Source organism: Rhodnius prolixus, unplaced genomic scaffold (genome assembly GCF_049639745.1).
Source record: "Rhodnius prolixus isolate KJV_2025 unplaced genomic scaffold, Rpr scaffold_5, whole genome shotgun sequence".
Lineage (NCBI taxonomy): Eukaryota > Metazoa > Arthropoda > Insecta > Hemiptera > Reduviidae > Rhodnius > Rhodnius prolixus.
This window is the reverse complement of record NW_027411624.1, coordinates 44,062,479-44,085,645: the sequence shown is the minus strand read 5'-3', so window position 1 is coordinate 44,085,645 and position 23,167 is coordinate 44,062,479. Positions and strand designations below refer to the sequence as shown.

General features: G+C 31.3%; 2 protein-coding genes and 1 long non-coding RNA gene across 10 annotated transcripts in view; 2 read left to right on the top strand and 1 right to left on the bottom strand.

Annotated features, from left to right (window-relative positions):
• The window catches only part of rictor (rapamycin-insensitive companion of Tor), a 45,618-nt gene extending 38,779 nt beyond the window's left edge, over positions 1-6,839 (top strand). For both annotated transcript variants that reach the window (XM_074136031.1, XM_074136030.1), the window contains 7 exons: positions 2,317-2,440; positions 3,393-3,499; positions 3,984-4,121; positions 4,238-4,327; positions 4,974-5,069; positions 5,155-5,281; positions 6,512-6,839. In XM_074136031.1, the coding sequence (XP_073992132.1) occupies positions 2,317-2,440; positions 3,393-3,499; positions 3,984-4,121; positions 4,238-4,327; positions 4,974-5,069; positions 5,155-5,281; positions 6,512-6,737 (908 nt within the window). In that variant the 3' untranslated portion in view covers positions 6,738-6,839. The remainder of the gene's footprint in view (positions 1-2,316; positions 2,441-3,392; positions 3,500-3,983; positions 4,122-4,237; positions 4,328-4,973; positions 5,070-5,154; positions 5,282-6,511) is intronic.
• A 2,649-nt stretch (positions 6,840-9,488) lies between these two features.
• On the bottom strand, positions 9,489-18,763 carry Kaz-m1 (Kazal-type protease inhibitor m1). 4 transcript variants are annotated; one of them, XR_012460864.1, is made up of 9 exons: positions 18,409-18,423; positions 17,927-18,070; positions 17,086-17,562; positions 16,323-16,545; positions 15,489-15,649; positions 15,054-15,078; positions 13,866-14,079; positions 11,566-11,736; positions 9,489-9,729 (listed from the first exon to the last, which is right to left on the bottom strand). XR_012460864.1 is itself a non-coding variant. In XM_074136055.1 (4 exons), exons 1-3 carry the CDS (start codon positions 18,652-18,654, stop codon positions 17,513-17,515), a joined length of 240 nt encoding a protein of 79 aa, XP_073992156.1. In that variant the 5' UTR covers positions 18,655-18,763; the 3' UTR covers positions 16,323-16,545; positions 17,086-17,512. The 4 variants fall into 4 exon arrangements, 2 of the variants coding, with proteins under 2 accessions (XP_073992156.1, XP_073992157.1); XR_012460863.1 differs by lacking the exons at positions 17,086-17,562; positions 17,927-18,070; positions 18,409-18,423 and adding an exon at positions 16,821-17,018 and having other exon boundaries at positions 9,496-9,729; XM_074136055.1 differs by lacking the exons at positions 9,489-9,729; positions 11,566-11,736; positions 13,866-14,079; ... (1 more) ...; positions 15,489-15,649; positions 18,409-18,423 and adding an exon at positions 18,609-18,763.
• Positions 14,086-20,848, top strand: LOC141458291 (uncharacterized). 4 transcript variants are annotated; one of them, XR_012460871.1, is made up of 3 exons: positions 14,086-14,385; positions 18,514-18,638; positions 20,712-20,848. It is a non-coding gene; the product is annotated as an uncharacterized lncRNA (long non-coding RNA). The 4 variants fall into 4 exon arrangements; XR_012460868.1 differs by having other exon boundaries at positions 14,086-14,391; XR_012460870.1 differs by lacking the exon at positions 14,086-14,385 and adding an exon at positions 17,031-17,126.
• Positions 20,849-23,167: the final 2,319 nt, after the last annotated feature.

Below are 23,167 nucleotides of genomic sequence, written 5' to 3'. Positions count from 1 at the left end.
TAAACAACAGATTATTCGTATGAAGTTTTGTGCTGTTACACACTTTGTTTTACTGAGTAGTATGCTATAGTTTTCTTGAGTACAGATCCATTAGTTGAGAAGATATTGAAGGTTAAAATTTTTTTGGGTCATGGTTTAGGTGTGAAATGGGGCCCTTATAACTCCCACAGTAAACAACAGATTATTCGTATGAAATTTTGTGCTCTTACACACTCTGTTTTACTGAGTAGTATGCTATAGTTTTCTTGAGTACAGTTCTATTAGTTGAGAAGATATTGAAGGTTAAAATTTTTTTGGGTCATGGTTTAGGTGTGAAATGGTGCCCTTATAACTCCCACAGTAAACTACAGATTATTCGTATGAAATTTTGTGCTCTTACACACTCTATTTTACTGAGTAGTATGCTATAGTTTTCTTGAGTACATATCTATTAGTTGAGAAGATATTGAAGGTTAAAATTTTTTTGGGTCATGGTTTAGGTGTGAAATGGGGCCCTCATTACTCCCACAGTAAACAACAGATTATTCGTATGAAATTTTGTGCTGTTACACACTCTGTTTTACTGAGTAGTATGCTATAGTTTTCTTGAGTACAGATCCATTAGTTCAGAAGATATTGAGGGTTAAAATTTATTTGGGTCATGGTTTAGCTGTGAAATGGGGCCCTTATAACTCCCACAGTAAACAACAGATTATTCGTATGAAATTTTGTGCACTTACACACTCCGTTTTACTGAGCAGTATCCTATAGTTTTCTTGAGTACAGATCCATTAGTTGAGAACATATTGAGGGTTAAAAATTTTTTGGGTCATGGTTTAGCTGTGAAATGGGGCCCTTATAACTCCCGCAGTAAACAACAGATTATTCGTATGAAATTTTGTGCTTTTACACAGTCTGTTTTACTGAGTAGTATGCTATAGTTTTCTTGAGTACAGATCTATTAGTTCAGAAGATATTGAGATCTATCTACTATTAAATGTACAGTCAGCAGACGAATCGAATCATGTACAGTGCTCTCCTCTGCTGAAGAGGAATTTTTTTAGTTTTGTGGATCACATCCGTTGCCAGAGCTGGGTTTCCCATCACTAAAAGCAATCTACTGATGAGTGTGTGGCAACTTATTAAAAAACTAGATATACCGAACCGTTTCAATAATTACCTGCCAGGTAAATCTTGGTAGAAAGTATTCCGGAACCGCCATCCTATCATTGCAAGAAGGATAACCGAACTGTTTCTTGAGCAAAAGTATCGAATACTAGTTTGAACGTTTTGTATAATGAAGTTTCTCGATAATTGAATGACGCAGATGCTCTAGAAGGTTTGAACGAAATTAAAACTCTCCGGTAGGATAGTTGTATAAGGGTTGATCGTCAATAACTGCAGGAAATAGCGTAATGTTGAAAAATATTACATTATTTAGGTAGGCCAGTTTAAAAACCGATTGTTTTTAATTATGAATAAGACTGATTTTTTTGTTAAAAATCTAATTGGCACTGTGATTTAGGTATTTTGAATTTTTTAGGTCGTTTCAGGAATATACGATTCAGGAATATACTTGTTGTCAATCACTGGTCCCACCCCATGTCAAACACTGGTACCACCGAAAATTCGGTATGTCAATCACCGGGTCATTGACATACTTTGAAAAAAGTAATAATTTTTGGTTAACATAAAAATCGAATTTACTGCTATTTAAATATTAATAATACATAATACAATCTAATGGAGCGGCACAATTGTACCAACCAACACCTGGAGCCAAAATAACGGAAGATATTCTAAACGAAACTCGAATTTTTTCTTAAGCTCTAAATTACCGGTCCCTTCACGCTATTTGTTTTGTGTGAGTGCTTTTTTAAACTCATTTTTCGAAAAAATAAGCATACGCTTATAAAAACCCTTTAGTCTGTTGTTTATTTTAACCTCTGTCATAAACCTATTTATTTGAAACATTATTCTGAACTAAATTATTATTTAACAGTTCTGAGATCTGAGTATATCTATACCGATTTAAATCTTTATATCTTTTAAAACGATTCCTCTTTTCTTTTTTTTTGTGATGGTGCGGACTTCAGCCTCGTCAAATTCGATGATAGGTGGGGGTAGAATGGTGCTGATGGGTATGGCTTACAGCTTCGTTGAACTCGATGATTACCCGGTCAGATTTGGAGGTGTTTAGATCTGGCACAATTTAGGTGCGCCAGAACCCCCATTTCCCCTCTACTAGTTATTTGCATAATTGAATTGAGAACCTTTAAAAAAGAAAAATTTCGTTTGTATAAAAATTTACCTGTATTATTTTATTTTTGCGAATAGCTAGTTTACGAGGTAGTCAGCAGAGCATACTAAGATCATTTGAACAACCTTCACCATATCCGCTAGGACTTATCACTTATGGAGATCTCCATCAACTTTCACCTGTCAACAGGCCGAAACCAGCGTAAGTATGCAGATATAATTTTCCTTGCGTTTTTTTTATTCGTTCAATTTTAATATTGACATGAACTTTAAAAGGATTATGAATCAGGTCTGACGCACTAATCACTTTCATTTGTTGGCGCGCGCTTGTGAATTGTTTACGTATAAAGTGGAAGGTTAAGTGAGGTTTTTCGCGTCTTACACGCATTGAATGTTAAAAGTTTTTCTTGTTTTGTAGTGGCTTTATATTGCAGAATTTGACTATAAAAACCGATTTTCTATTTTAGTTAAGATTTTGGCCCATTTGTTTCTAATAGTTGATATTACTTTTAATTATTTTATTATAACAAAATAAAATTTTCTATTTTAGGATAAATCGGTCTATTTCACTTATCGGTCTATTACTGTGTCAATTTCAACCTAATTTCCACATTTTATATATATATATATATATATATATATATATATATATAAGGAAAAGAAATTACTATAAGTGTTATGGTTCTGCAGGTTGCTTGACGAGTTGCAGATTTCCTACATTTGCACAAAAAGGAAACATTTCTGGCTATTTAAACTCGTAAAAGTTTGCTATAAAAAACTTTTAACTGGAAGTATTTCTCTTTACTGAATTAGTGATTCGCCTTTCTTTTTTTTAAATATTTTTTTGAATAATTTCAACATTTTTCTGTAAACATGGCGTGGTGCATTAACAGCAGACATATATCTCAAGATGGTTATTTTTTTGACAAATTTTCCTGAAAACTGGATGTTAATTTCTCTGGGGTAATGTGTTAGTTAATCTTTATTTCAAATTGCACATTTTTGCTTTAGGGAAGAATGAAATTATAGGTCGTGGCCAGCCTACGCTATTCGTCGTATTACTTGTACTTCTCTATTACGGTATTTGTCTGGTGTCCATAAATTGTGTGAGATTCATATAAGATTTATTCATTTATTTAGATTTTTAATTTCAGATTTCATGAAATTGATTGGAATGCACCAAAAAGTCTTCCAGAACCTGATTTTTCAACGGTTGACACAGAGACCCTTGACATTACATCCTTACCTTCAAATTCTAACGGTAAGGTTTCTTACCGTTTTCTCTGTAGTTTTCTGAAATTACTTTAAAACAGTAGGATTTTATAAAAATGGAATGTATAAGATACCAACTGGATAATAAGGTGAATTACAATGTATTAGTGAACATTTTTTGATGAATGTATAGTGGCTTTCTGAATTTTTAACCCAAGTCATGAAATCTCATATTTAACAAACTTTGCACAAAATCTTATAATTCTTAAATCTTTTACAATAGTAATAAGTTATTGTAATTTTCTCAATAGTGGTTGGTTTAAAAATTACCAACATTATCCGTCATAAAAAAGGATATAAAAAGGCATGTGCAGAGGTATGCCTTGTAACGTTCATTGAGAACTCGTTTTTGATTATTTTGATCAATAAATCATAGTAATTTTATTATTAACGAACATGAACTGCTTTTGTTTCTTTTCGAACATAGACAGTAATTTTCTTGGTAATCTGATGTAGACATTATTATTTTATAGATATCCTGGAGGTTCCTTTACCAATTTATATGGGCATTTGTTTGCCCTACGATGTCGGCTGTCTGTTTCCTAAAGAAGAGAAGAACCTCCTCAGTAATCACGTTACATTCATTTCAGATAATCTGAAAGCACAAGGAAGTAAGAATATTTTTCTTTTAAATTTGAATAATGTATATAAAAATCTTCATTTATTGAAGAGTAAATAAGGTCAGATAAATATCTTCATAGAATAATGTTTGTTATATTTTTTCTAGGCTTAGAAGATCTGAAAAATCCTTCGTTTCATAGAGAAGTTTGTTTTCTAGGACATCGAGCCTCGCATAATACGATGGTCAATACATCAGGTAATAATTTCTATCGATATTTTACATATAAAGTACATGATAACAAAATCAATTATTGTCACACACTATTTCTCGTTTCGTCTCATAAATAAATTAAAAATAACATAAATATCTACAGTATCCGTTTGGAAAAGAACAAAAATCTGCGAAAAGTAAAAAAAAAAAGCGCAGTTTCTCACGTGACTTACTCTTATCGTAATTTAAGAAATACTTAAATAATATCAATGAAGTATAAATGAAATGTTGGGTACTTGCTGATTTGTGTACCTTTTGGCGTTCAATCAACCCTTATACTTAACTTTTTAAACTGTAAGTTTTTGTTAAGGAGATCGTAATTTAAGAAATGACATTTTCTTGAAACAGAATTTTTACGAAAAAAATTGCTAAAAACACAAAAGAATCGATTAGTTCAATCGATTTTTCTTCTTCTAATATTGAGTTATACTTAAAAGGTATCCTTTAAATAACGAGATCAAATGTTGCACTTAAATGACATTTTACCAATAATTTGACACTATCGCAATAGTTCCTCCTACAGGGAGTTAAAGGAAGTAAAAAAGATGTTTAGGAAACAATTCTCTGTTATTTGATCGTTGAAAATAACGATTTCTTCATTAATTTCTAATAAATAATTTTATTTTAACAGAAACTGAAGTTCCTTATCTTGTGGAAGCGGAAATTGAACTGGAAAAGGAGACGTTGGACAATGACAGTGCTGACTCCTCGTTGACAGATGTCCAAAGTAAGAATTCTGATTTGTTGAATTATTCTAGTAAATGTGTTTTTTGTTAATTTTGTTAGACTACATTAATTTTGTTTTCTTACAGGTTTAGTTGAGAAACCAATGCCAGTTGTATTCAAAAGTCGAGCAGTTATTAGAAATGAATTGGCTAGGATGGTTGAACAATTGTCGAATCCAATATTGCATAAAAACTGCAAACAGTCTTTGCTACAGTTAGTATTTTCCTATTTCGTTCGTGTATTAATTACATTACTTTCTCTTCCTCTGCTACAGTAAAAGGTGGTGTTGGTAAGCGTGCTGATTTCCGATTTGGAGTATTCACCCGGAAACATCCGTTTTTGGCGCACTGAATCTCTGACGTATGAGTTTTTACAAATTGGTCTCTCAATTGACTCTAGTAACAATTTTTCATGAAAATTTATTTGCGTATTATTCTTGGAAAAGATGAAAGTTATGTGCTTGAAGGGAGGGGGCACCTAGTGGCTCGGAGACTTCGTTCTCCACATCTTTGTGCCATACATCCTTTGGCTCAGTTCGCAAGACGTCTTGAAATGGGCTGAACAAATAGTGTGCCAGCAAGCTCGTTTCATACATTATCATCTTTGCAAGCTCTACTGTGTGAATTGTTTATGTGAAAGGATTGAAAAGCGGCCAGCTTAGTTAACTCATCAGCCTTTTTTCTTGTTACCTTTCTTTATGTTCGGGTACCCAGAAAAAGCTCGCTTCTTAACTTCTGTCCTGTACATTAAGGCTTTCTTTATATTCTTTTAACAGCTGTTAAGAGCACAGTTATCGGACAAAGTCTAATTGCATTAACCTGTTGTCTTTAGTCAATACCAGCGAGCAATACTTACTTTTGGTTTGCAATGACTTTTGCTTGAACAACAATCGTTTACAACGCCCAGCGGTAGGCTAATCTTCATAAATTATTTGGATATATTTTTTTTTTTTTTTTGGCGCATCAACAGCTGAGGTCATTAGCGCCCGGAGCTTTTTCCAGTGCACTGCCGGCCTCCGGACAGTGTTCTCTCGTTACAGACAACACTGTCCATCACCGGACAGTGAGCTGTAAGAAGCTCCTAGGAAGAGAAAATCTAAGGGTCAACTGCTGGATTCGAACCCGGGACCTCCGCATGGGAGTCCAGTATGCTAACGTCATAGCTAATCCCTTCCCCCATATTTATTTGGATATATTTATTTAAACACCAGTTTTGAACAAAATAACAATCTTCTTTTACGATTGCATTTTCGTTATCTCCGTCTGTCGATCTTTAAATCTTTACCAACCACTCACCCTAGATATTTATGTGATGTAAAGCCTGTAGGGTTGCCCAATATCTCCATAGAAGAGTCGTTAATCTACTTCTGCTAATGGGAGTGTGGTAGTGTACGAACGGTCACGAAGTGTTTTAAAAAGTAGAACATTGTTGTTTTTTTTACAGGATGAAACAATTTCATGGAGATCTATTCGAAGATACTTGTGTATTAAGCGATGTATGTCATATATTATCCACGTGTCAAGTACGTATAGCGTCACGTGATTTTGTACACGAACTTTTTGTATCTCCAATGGATGAAGTATGGTCAGATGCTGCCGAACTCTTAGCTGTGGCCAATCTACGGAGATCTAATCGACAACAAACTTCAATCAGCAATAATTGTGGCTGATAGAATCGCTAATCTAATGATAAGTTATAATCACTGCCACTAATACTTTATCCTATTTACAAAAAAAAAGAAAAAAGTCATTAAATAAGAAAAAGAAACATTGCGACTGATTAACTTAAATATAATATACATAAAAAAAAACTGTAATTTATACATATTAATATTTATAAACAATCTGTAAATAAAAAGTTTTGAGTGTAGTTACTTTTTTAAAAAAATTTATTGAATAATTTATATAATATAATGCTAGTATTAACTTTTTTTATAAACAGAAAACTTCGTGCATATGTGCAGCAAAATCTTAAAAAAGAATAAAGATAAATAATTTGGTATATTCGTATATTGTATGTGTATAATGTAAATACTTTTACTATTGTGTAAACTACGAAAACAAATAAGAAAACATCATTATGTATTACTCAAATCATTGATTTGGTTAAATATCCTCGCAATAACAGTATGTATTTCATACACTGAAATACATTGTTATGTCTTTATGTATATATGATTTAATATAATTTTGTGTGTACGTTTGGTATGTGTGCGATAAAATAAAAACTTTAAAATAAATTGATGAATATGTTTTATAAATATATTTATCTGTTTATATATAATAAAATTATTTTTTTATAATTCCTTTATTACAGGTTTATTTAATTTTCTTTTTCTTTCTTTCTTTATTACCTCAATTTGCTTTTTTACGCACGTACAAAAACCCATCAACACAGATTCAACCCAAGCAAGCCACCTTATCAACCATAACCACCAACCGGCAAGTATTAATAACTAATGACGATGTTAAAAAAGAAACAGAAGGAAGACGTATGTACAACATAGAAGAATAGAAATATACAAATACAAAGCCATAACAAAAAAAAAATTAACTACTAAAATTACTATACAGCCATTCCGCATCAAACACTCGAGACAGCTGAGCAAAACTACACTAAAACATATGAAAAAATTTAGGTATTGAAAAAAAAGTGAGTATGCTAGCATGTAGCTAATTTTTTAATGGTAAAGTTTGAAGAATTCACTACTTACGCATTATTTGTAAATTAAGTAGAATCACATGTTAATCAGAATGTGTTACAATATCAATAATTTCTTTTAATTTTTAAATATTTTACCCAGTAAAACTGAATTTGTTTAAACTTAGTGTTTTCTCTATATATAAAGGCCCCCTCAATGTAAAATACAATTCTAAAACATAACCTATCAGTAAAAAGTACATTCATCCTACGGCGCTAAAACTCATCGCTGAGTCTTGGCCTCCTCAAATTTCCGCCAATTAGTCCTTCTTTGTGCTGCCGCTCTCAAGTTGGCGAAATTCAACATCGAATCAATAAAAAATATTATTAATTTTATTTCACTATTTAACAAAAACTGTAAAAGAGTTAGCCAGCGAAAGAAATGTGGTAGCTTACTTTTATATTTTTGACAATATGGTTTATTTATCTATATTATTATGAACGTTATTGATTCTGGATAACATTAGAAGTACAATAGAGATAGGAATAATCTTTGTTTGGGTATTTTTATGACGTTCACTTTTTATTGCATAATCAGATAATTTATCAAATATCTATGGGGGAAAAATTGGTCAGAAAAATCCAAGTCGAAATTATAAATTAAATCTATCGAATACTTTTCGAGATAATTCAAGTTAAATATTTCACTTTTTCAAATGGAACGAAAATTTAGCTCAATATATCTCGTTTCCTCCTCAACAGAATTTTACAATATTTTATACAATTGTAGACAATAGTTGTTTCCATATAGAGGTAAAATACAAACGAAATCTATCGAGCAGTTTTTGAGATATAGGAACTTGGAAGATTTCACGGTTTCAAACGAAACCACAATTTAACTCTAAATATCACGTTTCCTTTTCGATAGATTTTTACGAAATTTTATACATTTATAGACAAAAGTGGTCTCGATATACAGATAAAATATAAACAAAATCTATAGAGTAGTTTTAGAGATATAGGAAGTATAAGATTTCACTGTTTCAAACGAAATCAAAATTTAACTCTAAATATCTCGTTTCCTATTCGATAGATTTTTACGAAATTTTATACATTTATAGACAAAAGTGGTCTCGATATACAGATAAAATATAAACAAAATCTATCGAGTAGTTTTAGAGATATAGGAAGTATAAGATTTCACTGTTTCAAACGAAATTAAAATTTAACTGTAAATATCTCGTTTCCTACGCGACAGATTGTGGTTTTTTTTTCGTTTTTTTTGGCCTTATTGTACAACGCAAATTATCCATTGGTAACGTGTACTTGCGATTCATCTAAAGTTGAATAGTGGGATAGATTGTGGTTTTAAAATTCGTTTAAATTTCAAACGTTTATTTCTGTTTTCCTATTCATCAGATTCCAATGAATTCTTTATTGAATTGTAATGAAAAATTAGTATTGTAGAGATAGATTAGAAAGTGAATTTCTTTTTATCTTTTTTTTTTACTTTTCCTTTAAGTTTTAATAGAATTGACAGTTAAGCATTTTTTTCGAAGAGTAGTTAATTTGTCTGCCATGATAAAGGCCACAAAACCAATTCCTAGGTATAAAACAGTAATAATCTTTACTTTATCTTTGTGTAATTATGCCATATGAACTGTGATCAGTAAAATATTTAATAATATCTGATATAAATAAGCAAAATCCACTGTATTATGTATTATATAATTATATCTCTTGAAAAGAATAATTTTAAAAATTAATACAAATCCAAGTGTGGTGATAGCAGCAAGGGCAAGTTTATTAAAAAAAATAATTTTTTTGCACAATGGAACTGTAGCTTTGGATAAATATACAATAATTATTAATAAATAATTTTAAAACTTGAGAATGTATATTTAATTTGTAATTTTCCAAAATTATGAGTTCATTTTTTTTTTAAATTGTATGTGGTCTTGTTTAAACTGAATTTTAACTAACACGTTTTTTATCCAATATGGGTTTCATCATTTCATTAGCTAAAACAATAGAAAACTTCTTTTTAATAAAACATTTTATTCAATTTATGCAATAAAACTATATCTTATTTGTAAATTATGAATTTTGTTGCTTTATTAGCGTAATTAGTAAGTTAAGTAATCGCCTATTTTTTCAGGCGGGGCTTAACGTCCAACTACCAATTAGGTGTCGTGAACGGAGGCGACTAACGAACATACTTTACTGTAAATTTCTCATATTAACCACTAAATAAAATTTAGTGATAAGCACCTAGACGATGCTGGCTGTATGGCGGAAGCCAATGCCAAAAAAAGCAAAAAAAAAAATCCAATACCTAAGACCGGGGGAATCGAACCCACTAAACCAACAATACGTCTTAGCTTTGTGGGTCTAGCCTATAACCGCCTAACATACTTTACTACAAATTTCTCATATTAAACATTAAATAAAACCCAAAGCCTAGACCGGGGGAATCGAATCCACTAACCAACAATACATCTTAGTGTTGCGGGTCTAGCCTATAACCGCCTAACATACTTTACTGTAAATTTCTCATATTAACCATTAAATAAAATCCAAGGCCTAGACCAGGGAATCGAACCCACTAAACCAACAATACATCTTAGCATTGCGGGTCTAGCCTATAACCGCCTAACACACTTTACTATAAATTTCTCATATTAACCATTAAATAAAATCCAAGGCCTCTAGACCGGGAATCGAACCCACTAAACCAACAATACATCTTAGCTTTGCGGGTCTAGCCTATAACCGCCTAACACACTTTACTACAAAGTTCTCATATTAACCATTAAATAAAATCCAAGGCCTCTAGACCGGGAATCGAACCCACTAAACCAACAATACATCTTAGCTTTGCGGGTCTAGCCTATAACCGCCTAACATACTTTACTGTAAATTTCTCATATTAACCATTAAATAAAATCCAAGACTTAGAGATAGGGAATCGAACCCACTAAACCAACAATACGTCTTAGCTTTGCAGATCTAGCCTCTAACCGCTCGGCTGCCGTGGCGCCTAGCGTAATTAGTAATTTAATAATTTTTATTTTTTAATTATTATACTTGTTTTAATTTTTTGTGTGGTAATTGCTATATTTTGGATCACACAATTCCAGTGCATTTCTACATAAGTCGATTGGTTTTACTAAGGTTTCGCGATCCCACTTCATTTTGAACGGAGCGATGAAATATGAGAAGCGCGCAAAGATAGCTCAAAACAAAAGAAAAAGAAAAAAAGCGCAATCCGAACAAACATTTTTCGTTGATGTTGTCCTACAATAAGTGGATAACGTTCGTCAGAGTTCGGGAGATGCTTAAAATTTGGCTACATACTCACAACTACATGCTCCGTTCCTCTACGGGAGAAGGGCAAAGCGTTTGCTGGTGTACCCTCCTTAAAACGAGCTAAGTTAATACACGAAACAAAATCTCTATTAAGACCCTTGTGGAGCATATTGTTGATTCTCTTCAATTTAAATATTATTTCTTAACAATCCGAAGTTCTTCAATTTCAATTAACCTAATCCGAAAACGATTCCAACATTTCCTCGGCAATTAATCTGCTCACCCAAAATCTCAAGCTTTTTCTAGCCCCTTAATTCAAACATGCTAATTCTTCAACTAAAGCTACAATGGCCGCATGACGTTAGTATGAGATACCTCAATTTCAGTCCTGGGTGATTACTCTCATCGTCCCTACAATCCGACTAGAGGAATAGCATTCCACTGAGGAGTCTGCCTAGTAGTATTTTTGTAGGCGTGCTTCTGTTTCAAGTTTATACATTTAAAATTAAGAAATGATATAAAAATAAATGTTCGACAACTAGCTTTACCTTTCTTCAGATTGCCAACGCCCAACATTTCTTCAATGTTGCTCTTGATGATGTGCTTGACGAGCTCTGTTCCAGATCCAGGGCAAAATATATTTAAAGAAAATTGAAAGTATAACTTTGAACAGGACAAAACTTATAACTGGGGCAATCATTGCTTCATTGAGATTTCACCTAAATTAATTGAATAAGTTTAGCGTAAAACATATAAGAACGCACTAGACTTTCTTATTGAAATGTTTACTAAATATTCATTAAAAGAAAAAAATTTTTGAAGAAATTGTCGTAATAGAAAATGAAATGTAGTACAATCAATTTTCTCGAAGAGAATTTTTAGTAAAAGCGATCTCAACTGTGAAGGTAGATTTTAAATGATGAAATCGAATAGAGATTCTTACCGAACTCGCTTTACAAGATGGGCTTTAGACATAGTCCAGACTATCTAAGGCTCAGTTTAGCACCACCAAACAAATATTAACTTTAACGATTACAAAACACTGAGCTATGAAAAATTAAAGGAATTTGAAGTAGCAAAGAGCGAAAAAAATGAAATAAATAACAGAAAACCGGTTATTTTCAAAATTATTTTTATGCAACTTGATATTAAATTATTTCTTTCCATTAGATCAAAACGGTTATTTCAAATCTCTATTTCCCTAATTTATTTAAAATAATGCCCAATCCCGGCAAGCCTCACAGACCCAAAGGTGGTTTGGTCAGTAAGGCCTGAATAATGTAGATTAATTCGCCATAGCTTGCTTTTTTTTTCTTTTACTTTTACTCAGACCGGAAATGGATTATTATTCAACAACGGTGAATTGATTCTCATCTTCATAAAGCTATTGCATTCTCGTAAACATAGGGTGCATTCCACTAAGCGCTCATAACGATCACGCTCACGACCGCGGTTTTGCCCGTTCCACTTGCTAGCGAGTGTTATAATCGAAAACCAAAGTGGAATGGACTATGGGACGTTTTAACCGTTCATGTAAACATTACAAATGGCGGCCTCGAAAATAAGTCAGAAGCTTGAAGAGGTTATTTTTTTAATTTTACCCCGTTTATAAGGTGTTTTAATAAACTTTATTAATTATCGGTAAAGTTGACTTATATTAAAAATATATATATAATTCAATATTTATATTACATTTTCGTGTAAATTTACGTAAATAGTGACGTCATTATTTTCGCTCACGCGAAGCTCACAACGCCCCACCTTAAGAGCTAACCCCATCTTAAGGTGGGGCGTTGTGAGCTTCGCGTGAGCGAAAATAATGACGTCACTATCTCATGTAAATGAAAGTATTATTTCATGTAAATAATAGAATGTGATTCTCGAAAGTCTACAAAAAATAAATATATAAATAATTACTTATCTCTTTACACACTAAATCACTGAATAATACAAAATCATTTACCTGAAATAACTTTTAAATTCTTCATCTGAATAAAGATCAATTACACTGATAGCTAATAATACGTGGCCTAAGTTTTCGCTTTTCATCATTGCGATTTTGTAAAATTGCATTCCACTCTTCGTCGGAACTAGATAAAGAACTTTCTAAAGCATTATTAATAAATATCCAACTGTTGCCACAAAAGACATTTTAATTTTATTTAAACGTAAATTTTATAAATACTCCACTAAAATGTAATATAAAAAATTGAATTATATATATTCTTTTAATATAAGTCAACTTTACAAATAATTAGTAAAGTTTATTATAACTGCTTATAAACGGCGTTAAAATTAAAAAATAACCTCTTCAAGCTTTTAACTTATTTTCGAGGCCTCCATATGTAATGTTTACATGAACGGTTAAAACGCCCACAGTCCATTCCACTTTGGTTTTCGATCGCAACGCTCGCAAGCAAGTGGAACGGGCAAAATCGCGGTCGTGAGCGTGGTCGTCTTGGTCGCTTAGTGGAACGCACCCATACTGTTATCAGGTGGGGAAGGTTACAATGTAATCGAAGTAATATTCCTTCAGGTAAGGAGTAGAATATAAGGTCTTCCTGTACTTTCCCTTTACACAAACCCCACCCAACTATCCCTTTTTTTTAAAGTATTATCGTTCCTTTACAGTTTTTTCTTACAATCGTGGTCACAACAGATTCTATATTCATATAGTAAAAAATTATAATTGTTAACCGTTTAGTAGTAGTTGAATACTTAGCATTGACTTCGCTTTTTCTCAAAATTTGTACACAATCAAATGTTTATTTAGATTTAAGATTAATCTCTGGTATTCTTGCCCAGGTTTTTATAAAAATATTAATTATTGAAAAAAAAAGAAGCTTACAGTTACCAAAATTACTAAAAATCAACAGATTCTCTTCCTGAAAACATGTTCCAATTTTTTTCAGCGGAGGGGGGAAATATGTGTAAACGAATAAATTTTTTTTTTCTCGTATAAAAGTTTACCGTCTACCGGGAATTTTGACTTATTTATAAACAATTAAAATTCATATTGTATGTGTTCAAAAAACAGATTTCGTAAAATCATTTGTTTTTACCTGTAAAGTTTTAAAATAAAAAATAAATCAGGTGAGAATGTACGAATTACACTTATCGTAATTGTTACTATTCTAATTGGTAATTTGTAAAGGTATAAAAGGTGCTAGCAACATTAAGGGTGCTTTCCACTAAGCGCTCACAACGATCAAAATATACCTTCAGCCGTTCCATATGGCGACCGCGGTCATAGTGGTCGTGGCGAAAACGTCATTATCCTTAAGAGAGCTGGGTGGAAGTGGGCGTTCAAAAATTTTGGCGGAATTTTTAAAAGCAAAGATGGCGACCGAAAAAATTATATGTATCAGGTAAATGTAAGTATTATCTCATGTATATAATAACTAATAATACATGGCTTAAGTTTTCGCTTTTCACTAATGCGATTTTGCAAAATTACATTCCACTTTTCATCGGAACTAGATGAAGAACTTGCTAAAGCATTATTACGTTGCATTAATAAATATCCTACTGTTGGCACAAAAGACATTTTAATTTGATTTAGACGTAAATTTTATAAATACTCCGCGAAAATGTAATGTAAAAAATTGAATTATATATATATATTTTTTTAATATAAGTCAACTATACCAATAATTAATAAAGTTTATTATAACTGCTTATAAACGGGGTTAAAATTAAAAAACAACCTCTTCAAGCTTCTGACTTATTTTCGAGGCCACCATATGTAATGTTTACATGAACGGTTAAAACGTCCCATAGTCCATTCCACTTGGGTTTTCGATTATAATATAACACTCGCAAGCAAGTGGAACGGGCAAAATCGCGGTCGTGAGCGTGATCGTTATGAGCGCTTAGTGGAACGCAGCCAAAGTTGCTTAAATAATATCAAGATATTATTGGTTTCAGATTTTAAATTACATAATAAAAAATATTGTACAAAAACGTATTCAATCTAATTATGTTAATAATTTAGACATTAATATCAAATAATTAATATGGATCTATAATTCAATACCTGTGTAATTTCTTGATTATGGAATCTGAAATCCAAAATTCCGATTAGTAAGAATATCGTTCATGGGAGAGGGGCTTTTCCATTAATTTTCTAGGTACTTTCCAAAGAAATACATTTAAACTTAGATAAACTATCGTTAGACCAATCTATCACTTTTTTTAGAAAAACAACTTTCTTCTGAGAGTATTTATGACTGATAATAGTACTTCATTAGTTGTAATAGTAATGAACATTTTGTTTACTTGTATTTAGGTGGGTTTAACGCTAGTTTAATTGACACTCTGAAATGATAAACTTCTCTAAACAAGAATGAACTATCTAACAATCTAGCGGTTGCACTATTAATTAATTTAATTATTTCAAAGACCAATAAATATTATAAAATTATAGGAATTTCTATGTAAATTTGTTTATTCAGTTTTTGTTACTACGAACTTCAGAGGCAGACAGCTTCCATCTACCGATCATGTAGTGCTATGGTCTTAAAACAAAGACCTGGGTCGCCTTCCCTATCTTTAACCATTCCGATTTATCGTAGGTTTTCCTTCTTCAATTTCTGATCCCCTTCTTTTCTTTTTTTGGTGTCTTATTTATTTCTGCAAGGAAATTGAAAACTGATACAATTTGATTTCTCTGCTTAAAGTAAAATTTTACTAGGAGTTGCTATTATATATATTACGGACTGTACACTTATCTTCTAACATAATTTGTGTACTCTGAGCACTGAATAGTTAAGTCCGATATGTACAAGAATTTATTACACGACGTTTTACTTACATAAAATTTGAAATTCACCCTGGTCACGTACCAAATACAATAAACACGCGAAACTGTTGTTTCTACAGGTCTTTTTCATAAACAAAAATATGCAAACAACAACAAAGAACAACACCAAAATGGCAAAACAAAAAAAAAGAAGTAATATTGTATTGAAACACTGTAACGAACAAAATTTGCCAATATTTTACTAATGACTATGCGTGCCCAGAAATTCATTCCACCAATGCGCATCCCTCATTGCCGATCTCCGTAGTAAACCTCGGCCAAAATGATTTACCAGAACATGGCATACAAAAGTTCTTGTAAATGTAAATTCTATTACTTTGTTTTGGAACACACTGCAATTATAATTGCTTGATAATTTTTTTTTTCAAGCATTTCTTTCTGTGACTCTAAAATATAATTAGCAAAAAGAACTGGCGAGAGGTTAAACAGCTTTCAGCCTACACGAAACATATAGATCTACATTATGTATCAAACTGTCTTTACCTTTCCAAAGGATTCCATTTCAAGCACTTCCTTTTTTTTCTGCTTTCTTCTCTTCAAATATATATATCTAGAAGGCTTGACATTCTTTTATTTTTCAATCTCTTTAAAATTTAGGTATTTGTGAAGAATCACCATTATTATAATCTAGTATTACAGCTATTACTGCAAACAAAAGTAGGCCTATTGCAACTATTTGTCCGACCATACTGCACCAACACTGTAACTAAAGTGAATGAATAAATATAGTTTCTCCAAATATCTGGAGAAAACAGATTACATGACTATCTCTAATTAAAATTTCCAAAATCAAACTTATTATCTCGAAAAGGACCCACAACACCTTCTTCCATCACATTTAAAATTTAATTTATTCTTTTTATATTATTTCGACACAGTTAATTTTTTGAATTACCTACCTTTTATTTGTTTAGATAATTATTATTAAATTAAAAGAAAAAAGAGAACACTATGTCTTATGTATTTCTTCCAAAATAATACCTGAACTGCCTGGAACTAAGCTTCAATAGAACAACATATAAAATTTCTTCCAGTTTAGCAAATAATTTTGCCACAATTTAGTTTTTCCTACGTCCAAAAGAGTCGTAAATACCACAATGTAATAAGACTTGTTAAAAAGACTTCACTACCAAGAAAATATGACGTTTTTGCTTTGTTTTTTTTTTTTAAATTAAACATTATTTGACACATGTTTTTCTCAATGCTTAAAAAAAAAATTGTGAAATAAATACATAAGTTACTATACCTTTGTCCTTTAATCAACCCTTATACTTATCTTTTTGAACTGTAAGTTTTTCTTAAAGAGTTACTATAATATCATGAATAATGTACAATAGGGTTATGCGTATTCCATTATTACCTTCCTTTATTTATGACGTAATGAAAAATTCAATCTAACGCAAAAATTCAAATAATAACGCACAGGAAATACCAGAATATACAAAAAACAAAATTTAGCTAATAATAAAGTTCCAAATTATTAAAAGGAAATGAAACAGAATACAATGTTTTAAGAAGAACAATGGGAATTGATGAACAAAATTTTGTATAGTAGTTTAATGCCAATTTTTTTTAAACATAGAAAGAACAAAATTAGGCCAAAGGCATTTTATTTTCCAGCAGTTATATGTTAAGTAAAATTTTCCAGCGCGGCTTTGGAAAAAAATTTCTTCTCAAGGTTCTACATCTGGCGGACACCATCCTAGGTTCACGATCTCATATACTAAAACAATAAAACGTACGTTATTATTAATTATAACAATATCTATTGTTACTGAGAGGCAAATAAGCACATCAAATGCCATAGCTGGTGTTCTCGGTAAAATGTCACTGATATAACAACACCATCTCTATGTACAAGGTTGAAAATTATTTGATATTTTAGGCTGAACAGTAAGTTTAAGAACTATAAGAACCCAATCTGTAGCTCAAAGCCTTGAACGGAATCTTTGTGTCCGAAAATATTCTTATTTCTTTACCTCTCTCCTCTCTCCTCGAAAGATTTCCAATAAGCAGTAGTGTTCGATGATGCATATGAATACCCAATACATAATATAAAACAATATATGTATATAAACAATAAAAACCTGGTTTTTTGATGCAGTTGGTCCTTTTTAGTGCACACACATTGCCAAACGTTCTAAACCTATTTCCACTCTTTGCACACAAAGGCAGCCAAATCATTGGACAAATTATATGTTCACAATTTACATTCTCTGATTTCGTCGTTCCTAAAACAGAATTTTAATAAATAATTTAATAGAAAATTAAAAATAGCAGAAAGATGGAATATTTTTGGTTTCATTTGGGGGACCCGATAGAAAATTCTCACTCAGAGTTATCATTTTTATGAATGAATTTTTCACTAGTTTTTCTAAAAATTTGTTCCTATGATTTTCTCTAGACAATGTTTTTCGTAATTACACACAGATCTATAATTTTAATTTCAACAATTTTTCTAGCTTCAATTCATTTAAAAATATTAGTTTGATTTTCTCAAAAGTGTAATTTCGGCGGAGTGTACTATTTTACAAACTGTATAATATATGTAAAAAGTAAATATATGTACTTCAAAATTCATAGTTTGAAAAAATATGTAAATTAGAATTCGGCAATTATAATTAAGGGTAATTCGTGAGTGCATTTTTTATTATATTTTTTTTTTTTCTTTTAGTAAAAAGCAATGGAAAAAATAGGTATACAAAGATGGTAAAATGGATTTGTATAACACACAAGAAACCTCCTTTTAGACGAATATGTATTAATCACCTATAAGAACAAGCAGAAAGCTGGCTATTAGTAAGTAAATCATCATTTTAATATCCAAATACTCAATTCAAATTTAACATTAAAACTCAAAAAAAATGGTGACAAAAACTGTGGTTTTCACGTTATACATAAAAAACTTATACACAATTAGGAAACAATGGATACATTAGAAGCCATAAAATTAAGATTTTATCTGGAAGTTTTATTACCAATTTTGTCTGAAATTTTACGTAATTGTAGCTATGAATGTGAACACAAAAATTTATTGATGAGATAATGTAAAAGAAGTGAATACAAATAGTTGCACAATGAAACATTCTTTAGGCAGCGGCTATTCTTTTACAAATAACCCTACCTCTTGAATTGTTTGAAAGCACCTTCAGAGGAAAATGGTTTTAAACCATTTTTCAGAAGAAAAATAAAACTCTTTACAAACTGAAGTGTGACTGCACAAATTCATTTTATTACTATTTACCAATATCTTGATCAGTCGTACACATTGTTTTTGTACAATATTATTTGTATTTATTAATTTATTTAATTTTATCGTATTGTTTTTAAAGCGGTTTATTAATGTAGATACAATATCTTAATTAAAATTATAATTATTAAAAAACAACGGAGAGTAAATGCATGATGACCCATGAGACAAACCTGTTATAACTTATCAGTAGCGAACGGATTCGTATGTATTTACATATTTTTTTCTAGGCAATTTACAGACGTTTTTCAACTAGAAGTATTCATACTGACACTTTTTAAGCCGTTTGAGTCTACTTTTATTTCACATATTTCCACATATTTGGATGTTATCGCATATTTATACATATTTGATTAAAATAAATAAATATTTCTACATATTTAATTAAAATATGTACATATTTTTTCATATTTTTCATTTTGGGCATATTTTCATAATTGGGAGGTGGTTGACAGGAACTGTGAACCACAGACTGTAGGGCTGTGAATCACAGTGGGTACAATGGTTATTGTAATTTATACAGAATGCTGCTAAACAGTGATGGGCACTTGTTAGTTCTTTGAAGTTGTCTGACGTTGTCTGTTCTTTCAGCTCGTTCGTTGAAGTGTCCAATTCATTTCGTTCGGTCACTTAGTGTATTCTTTTTTGGGTGAAATGCCACGAACATCGGCCTCAAACAAACAACTGGTTGCTAAATATCTTCGCGAGTTTCCAGCAGAACTTTTTTCGAAGTGATGGAGACATTTTGTACTGCACAGCTTGTGACAAGCGCGTTTCTTGCTCCCAACGTTCCGGATCGCACATAGAGAATAAAAACAGAAAGAAAGAGAGGACGTCCTATCAAGCCTTCCTTACATCTCCATCATCAAGTAAGTCTACTCTGAGTACAGATCTGTGTCGGGCTTTGGTTAGAGCAGATATCCCTTTCCACAAACTTAAAAATCCTCATTTCAAAGAATTTTAGTCGTTACAAGTCCATCTTACGCCCAGATCGTCGTCACTTTACGTTCCAAAATTTGAAATTTCATGTGGTTGCAAACAATTTCGAAGAGTGAAGTTTTCAAAATTGAAAATTTAACACATCTTTTTATAAATAGTAAAAATGTTCTTTGTTGTATAAATCATTATAACTTGTAAAAACAAATTATTTTGTTCCTAATAAATTATTATAAATTGTAAAAATGTTCTTTTCTTGTATAAATAATTATAACTTGCCCCCCCCAAAAAAAATCCATTTTCATAAAAAAAAAAGTCCATTTTACTTAAATATTCCAGAAAATATTTTAAGAAAATCACATATTTTCCACATAATTGACGAAAATAAATGCATATTTTAATTAAATATTTGGCATTTTTAAATACATAAAAATCCGTTCCTTACTTATCAGCCTTCTGCGTTGTATTCTATAAACAAGTACTTTCATTTTTTGCACTACAATATATATTTTAAATGTAAATTCGGGGTCAGGATAAGAGAATTGGCCACCTCGTATCTGTTATTCCACAGCGTAAAATGTCATGAGGAGTAAAGGTTCGACGTCGTATGAACTTCGCTGTATCCGTGGTTTGGCTTGAACCAAGAGATCACTTACCCGATTATTAATTTTTGTCTCACTATTAAGTTGGCAGGCCATGCAGGAAGTATTAATTCTGAAGAAGTACTACACCCGGTAGGCCTAGATCACGAATGTTATTCTTAGGTTACAAGAACCCATCTTGGAATTCCAAAACTGGTTAACAGCAGCATTAGATCGAGGCAAATGAAGGTATTTTAAGGCCCAAAACACGCGTAAAGGGATTGTAGCACCTTAAATAATGTTATTAAGCATATATTATATAATAAACATTTACATATGAAGCAAAATATAACTTTATTTTGTATTGGTATATTTAAGAACAATTTTTCTTTATTCCTTATTTTCTCTTTTCCTTATTTTTTCTTTTTAAGAGTCCTCTGCACATTTTCCTCCGGACGAAAATATATAATCTGCAACAGTTCAAAATACATTATTATGTTAATTTAAGTATTTAAAGCATATCCTCTCCAAAGGAAGTCCAGGGAATTTGGCGAATGTTCAGCAAACTTGTTCTCCTACTTAAAAGATACTAAAAATTATTCACAATTGAAGCAAATTTCTTGCCTCACTATTATGTGTTAAGTGAAAAAAATCTTTCTGTTTTTGTAAGTACAATTAATGTAATGTCGCATTCTTCAAAAACAAAAATTAGCCTCATGGCTTATATCTCGTTTAAGTCTTAAATTATCTAGTCATCCTGACATCTTCGAGTTTTTTTTAAATAATTTATGAAGACCTTTTGTTTAATCAGAAGAAGTATTCCAAAATTCATGAGATAGAACAGTTTTCTCAATTACGTATATCATACTGAATATGTATAAATCGATATCTAGCACTTCGCTGTTTTACTTTGCATTAAAAATTATTGAATCAAGGAGACACGATTGGATTGTGATTACCTTTCCGAATGTACAACTTGGATAAGCAGTTTAGCCAAATATCAAATTGTCATCCTACTTCGAAATACGAAATTTGTAATGCGCCAACTATTTTTGTATATGAAGTTTCGATTCTAATACTTTAGAAACCTCAGAAAGTTTACCATTTCGTTAGCATAATGTTTCCCAATTAAATGTTTCCAACATTGATAAATGACAAGTAGCTTACAAATCGTGGTATATTCTAGTTACTAGCATGTAGTACTGTAAGTCACTGCTTAAATTATCATTTTTTATACTTACTTGGTTTTGCAAAACAATTAGCCCTATTGAAAACACATAAATTAGCAAAAGTTCTGTATTCATTGCCTCTCTTTCCACATAATGGATTCCAGTTTAGTGGGCAGCCAAAAAAGTGACATATGCCATCTTCTCGATGACTAGCCATTCCTATCAGGGATAGTCAAGAATTTAAGTAAATATTATCTTAATAAATGAAAATTCTAGAAACATAGTGCGGATTTATAGGCCTACTTACTGTTTAGCATGACTGTGAAAGTATAAAATTAGGTCAGATTATGTTTGTTCACTTTCTAGTAATTACTTTGGGAATCCAAGCCATTTCTGCATTAATGCACAGAAGCCTTGTCAATCATGTAATATAATGTAGTCAGTCTTCAATAAGCAATAGTCAAGCAGGTAAGAAGAATAGTGTTTTACAAAGTTTTAATTAGACTAGGATTAACGAAACGTATCAAAATAAAATATCTAACAATTTAATAATTTTAATTAAATAATTCTTTTGATTTCACCGAAATTATCTCTTCATATCTTATAAAAATAAATAAAGGTTGTCTTGATGAAGGAATTAGCAAGGTTCCAAACCGATATTTTATATTTAAAAACTTGATTGATAAAGATTCAAAGTTTGATCCCCATTCCCAGGGCCTACTTTAGCTTTTTTTTACTTTTTCTTGCAATTGGACAAATTAAGCCATATTGACTTGCACCGAAAATAACTACTGAAGATTTTTAAAGGGTGTGTGTGGTCTTGTCACTTATGTATTCAACAACTTGTCTTAAAAAAGGTGCTAAAATTCGAAATTAGATGAAAGAAGTGCTAATTTCTACATTTGTTTTTCGTTTTCCGCATTTTTCTCAAAAACCTATGCAGCTGAAATCTTTTTTTATTCATACTAAATAGTATTAATACTTTTTCTTTTCTGGATAGACTTTAGGAGGGGATCCGGAGAAGTTTTTGTTTTTAATGATTTTTTTTCATAAATCCTAAGATCCACTATGTAAAGTCCGGCAAGAAAAACTCATATGAGTGAAATAATACCAGGTTTTTGTGACGTAAAAACAAAATGATATTTATTTAACCAGAATATATAATATGTTTAAAAAGCCAGTTTCTTGGAGCTGGCTTTTAGCGCCCTCTGAAATTTGTCAGCCACCCTTCAAGCAAGCCCTACAGAAATTATCCATTTCTATTATTCTGCACTTTTCGCCATATGCATCATGTTATAGAGAATTAATTACTTTGGTAAGAATTCCGAGATTGCAGAAAATAGGAAATGAGAGGTAAAAGATGAAAAAAAAAAAAAAATGTGAAATACCTGA

What these genes read in the sequence shown, in the direction of transcription:
- Kaz-m1 (XM_074136055.1), bottom strand. Translation starts at nt 18,654, where the DNA reads ATGATGATTTACTTACTAATAGCCAGCTTTCTGCTTGTTCTTATAG. An exon ending in CTTTCTGCTTGTTCTTATAG is followed by an intron (nt 18,071 to 18,608) that starts GTGATTAATACA and finishes ATTCTGTTTTAG; the next exon opens with GAACGACGAAATCAGAGAAT. An exon ending in CAACTGCATCAAAAAACCAG is followed by an intron (nt 17,563 to 17,926) that starts GTTTTTATTGTT and finishes TTATTGTTTTAG; the next exon opens with TATATGAGATCGTGAACCTA.